This window comes from Lipotes vexillifer, unplaced genomic scaffold (assembly GCF_000442215.2).
Source record: "Lipotes vexillifer unplaced genomic scaffold, Lipotes_vexillifer_v1.1 scaffold37, whole genome shotgun sequence".
Lineage (NCBI taxonomy): Eukaryota > Metazoa > Chordata > Mammalia > Artiodactyla > Lipotidae > Lipotes > Lipotes vexillifer.
The window spans coordinates 2499356-2503158 of record NW_006791811.1 but is presented as its reverse complement, the minus strand read 5'-3'; the positions used below and the strand labels follow the sequence as shown (position 1 = coordinate 2503158).

Genomic DNA, 3803 nt, shown 5'->3' with positions numbered 1-3803 from the left:
CTCTTCCCCTTCCACTGAACTTGGTTTGAGTGTAAGAGGCAGCCATCTTGCTACCACCAGGGGACCAGCCTGAGGATGGTGCAGATCCCAGGAGACAGAGCTGAGAAAGGCCAGGAAAACGCATCTCAGTGACATAGTTGGAAGCTTGGAATCAGCCATGGTTAACGTGGCTTATTAGTTACTTCTGATATAACCCAGAATGCACTGGATTTTTCTACTGCCAATGACTAAACTATCCTAAATGGTTACAGATTTATAAGTGCTGAAAAAAAATTCAGAGTAGGAGATCATAAAAAGTTATTACAGGACAAATGTCAGAATTGGTGACTACCACCAAGAGGTGGAAATAAGTTATCCAAATTTGAAGTTCAGAGAAAACAAGGTGTTGGAGACAGTGGTCTCCCTGCCATTTAGGGAGAAACCCACCTCAGTATAAAAGCCCTGTGAGTGAGGAGGGAGAGTTTGCCTTTGGGGGGAAATGCAATGATCCTGATGAGAAGCAGGGGAGGGGCTATATTCACAGACCCCAAAATAATTATTTATAAAGATTAGGGATGTCCAAGCATCCTAACATTGATGCTTGGCTTTTGTCTGGGGTAGGGGGGGTGGCGAGGGGCGAGGTGAGACATGGTGGTGCTGGGAGCAGCGAGGCATTGTCCATCGGCCGCCGCAGGGCTGACACCGGACTCTGCAGGCAGGTCAGGAGGCCATGGAACGTGCCTGGGCTTGAGCCAACATGCTAGTACTACTCCAACTGAGTTGAAATGCCTCTGAAAACCAGTTATGAGAAACAGATATTGTAAAAGAGACAGTGACAAACAGCGGTCTTATCACAGGACGTGAGCCAGAGTTAAGAAAATAAAAAAAACCACTCCAAACATGGAGAGAGGAAGAAGAAAGGTGAAGAGGAATTTAAAAATGTGTGAGAAGGGATATGGTGAAGAGAACTGTCTCCACAGAACTGAAAGGCTGTATTAGGGAGGGGTTGCTAATAAAGGCAGAGAGATAAAAGGCCTCAGATTGTAAATGGAGGAACTTAGGCTTGTTTGATACAATGAGGAGGACCACTCACACCAGGGAGGAAGCAGATGAAACCTGGATCTGTATGGATTCATTTGGCAAGGGTGTGCAAGTGAATGAGGATAGGAGATGGAGATAAGACGGCCAGTAAGTAACTGTTAGAGCGACCAATGAGAATTGTGGCCTGATTTCTATGGTCCCCCAGAAAACAGGAAAGTACAGTACCAGGAGGGAGGTGGGGTTTTTTGTTTGTTTGTTTGATTGATTGTTTGTTTGTTGGCCGTGCCACGCGGTTTGTGGAATTTTAGTTCCCTGACCAGGTATTGAACCTGGGCCCTGGGCAGTGAGAGCTGAGAGCACAGAGTCCTAACCCCTGGACCACCAGGGATTCCCAGGAGGGAGGTTTATTGGCAGCACCACTACATTTCCAATAACCAATCCTGAACCTTCTATTGTCAGAGATTAGGAAGTTCAGCACTCATTTTCACACACACAAACACACATGCAAACATATTACTAAGAGTAGCATATTTATATAATATACATATATTTAATGTCAGTGTGTATAAAGAGAGAAATGTGTATCTATAAGTATTTATATACATGAGGCTGAACGTTATAGAGACAGATGTATATATAAAGACACGTATATTGTATAACTACAGTCTTCCAGAAACAAACATTTATCAACACACACACACACTCGCTAATAAAATCTATAGTAAATGTACAGTTGAGTATCCTTCAAGGTATCTTTCTTAAAATCTGTACGTAAACAGAATTTTTTACGTACACTTTTTACATGTTTTGTTAATAAAAGGATATCAATTTATAAAGTAAAATTTTACTTTTTAAAAATATGAATTATTACTCCTTATCTGTTTGGTAAATTGGTATTATTGGGTAGTCAGTTTTGTTAAAATAGGCATATATTTTATTAAAACAGGCACGTAGCAACACATGGGATCGTTTATTCTGACTCGTGTACATATGTAATTCACATCTTAAAAATATACAAAAAGAAAAGTAGTTTCATCACTTTTGATTGAGAATGAGTTCTAAATAATAATTTTCTAACATCTAAATTATTTTACCATCTTCTTCACTTAAGGTTGGGAGAAAAACTCTGCTTTTAGAGAAATCTTTTAAAAATATTTCCAATTTGTACCTTGAAAGATTATCAATTCGGAGTCCATATTTTGTCTCCGTCTCCTTCTTTCCCACCTTAACTCTGAATTCTTTATCTACCAGCAGGACGAAGGCAATAGCACCACTGTCTGGTTTCATATATAGTAAAAAGGAATCTTTTACTATCAACCACCTGTAAGAAGGAAATAAGTATTTTTAAAGTTGCACTGAATTACTGAAACAAAAAGAACAAATTATTATGACACATCTGAAGTAAACACTCTAACAGACAGTACACATAATTTTATTTTTTACACAAGGGATCTATTTTTTAAAAAATATGAAAACACTATAAAACAAAAAAACAATAAAAAATCTTCCTATTATGTTTTTTGAGAAGTACTGGCACCAAGCAATTCAAAACAATTCATTAGCTCTTTAAACACTGATGGCAAATCCTGGAAGAATGCCCCTGATATGGGCAGGCAGCGCTAATAGGATGCAAAGCAGGCGCCATAGTTGTTCGAAAAGTGGAATGGGTTGGTGTTTGCTAAAATAAACCACCATAAAAGAGGCCAATGAGGGGCTTCCCTGGTGGCGCAGTGGTTGAGAGTCCGCCTGCCGATGCAGGGGACACAGGCTTGCGCCCCGGTCCGGGAAGATCCCACATGCCGCGGAGCAGCTGGGCCCGTGAGCCATGGCCACTGAGCCTGCGCGTCCGGAGCCTGTGCTCTGCAATGGGAGAGGCCACAACAGTGAGAGGCACGCGTACCGCAAAAAAAAAAAAAAAAAAAAAAAAAAAAAGAGGCCAATGAGTCTCTGAGTAAGTAAAACCCCCCCTTTCAAAAAAATCCAGTAAGCATCCAATAATCTACATATTGTTGTTCATTTCAAATTATTGGTGGCTTTAAGGACCATTAATAAATGATGCTCAGTGGAACATGGTCTCTCAAAAGTATATCTGCATTCAATCCAATATCTATTTAAGAGCCTTGTGATGCAAAAGTACAGTGATAAACTGGGAGTTCGGGCAGAGGTAGAAACAACACAAAGATAAATCAGACATGTTCTCAAAGGAGCTTATTAGGCTAGTGGGGCACGATGACAATTCTAGGCTGAATGGTTAGGTACTAGAGGAAAAAAACAAAAAGTGATGTGTGTAAGGAGGGGGGAGTCCTTAGTTCTCACTAAGAGAATGAGCTAGTGGCGTTCTCCCAAAGAGCTGGTGTCTGAGGGAGGCCAGGAAAAAGCCCATCATGTAGAGCCCAAAGGGTTCAAGGTGTACATCCCGTATGGAGGGAAGTTAGCAAAGGCTCTAACGTGTGGGAATGCTGCCTGTACTGGAAGAAAGTCTGGAGAGGCCGGGGTTTCAGGAGGTGTAGTATGAGAAAACGGACAGTGAAGTTAGGTGGGGTGGGCATGGGGAACAGGCAAAGGCCACATTGAGGAGGGTCTGAAGGCCATGTGAAGGAGGATGACTTTACATCATGGAACCTGTTTTTTCTAAACTTGCCTGATCATCAGAATCTCTTGAGATGCTTGTTAAAAAAACAGTAGATTCCTAGGCCCTACCACAGATCCATTAAAAAGGCCGGACAATCTGTGTTTCTAAAACAACACCCAGATGCCTTTTTTTTTTTTTTTTTTTTTTTTTG

At 41.2% G+C, this 3803-nt stretch overlaps 1 protein-coding gene across 2 annotated transcripts in view; it reads right to left on the bottom strand.

The window, feature by feature from the left end:
- The window catches only part of PLD1 (phospholipase D1), a 119132-nt gene that overhangs the window by 98795 nt on the left and 16534 nt on the right, over nt 1–3803 (bottom strand). For both annotated transcript variants that reach the window (XM_007464713.1, XM_007464714.1), the window contains exon 8: nt 2189–2341. In XM_007464713.1, the coding sequence (XP_007464775.1) occupies nt 2189–2341 (153 nt within the window). The remainder of the gene's footprint in view (nt 1–2188; nt 2342–3803) is intronic.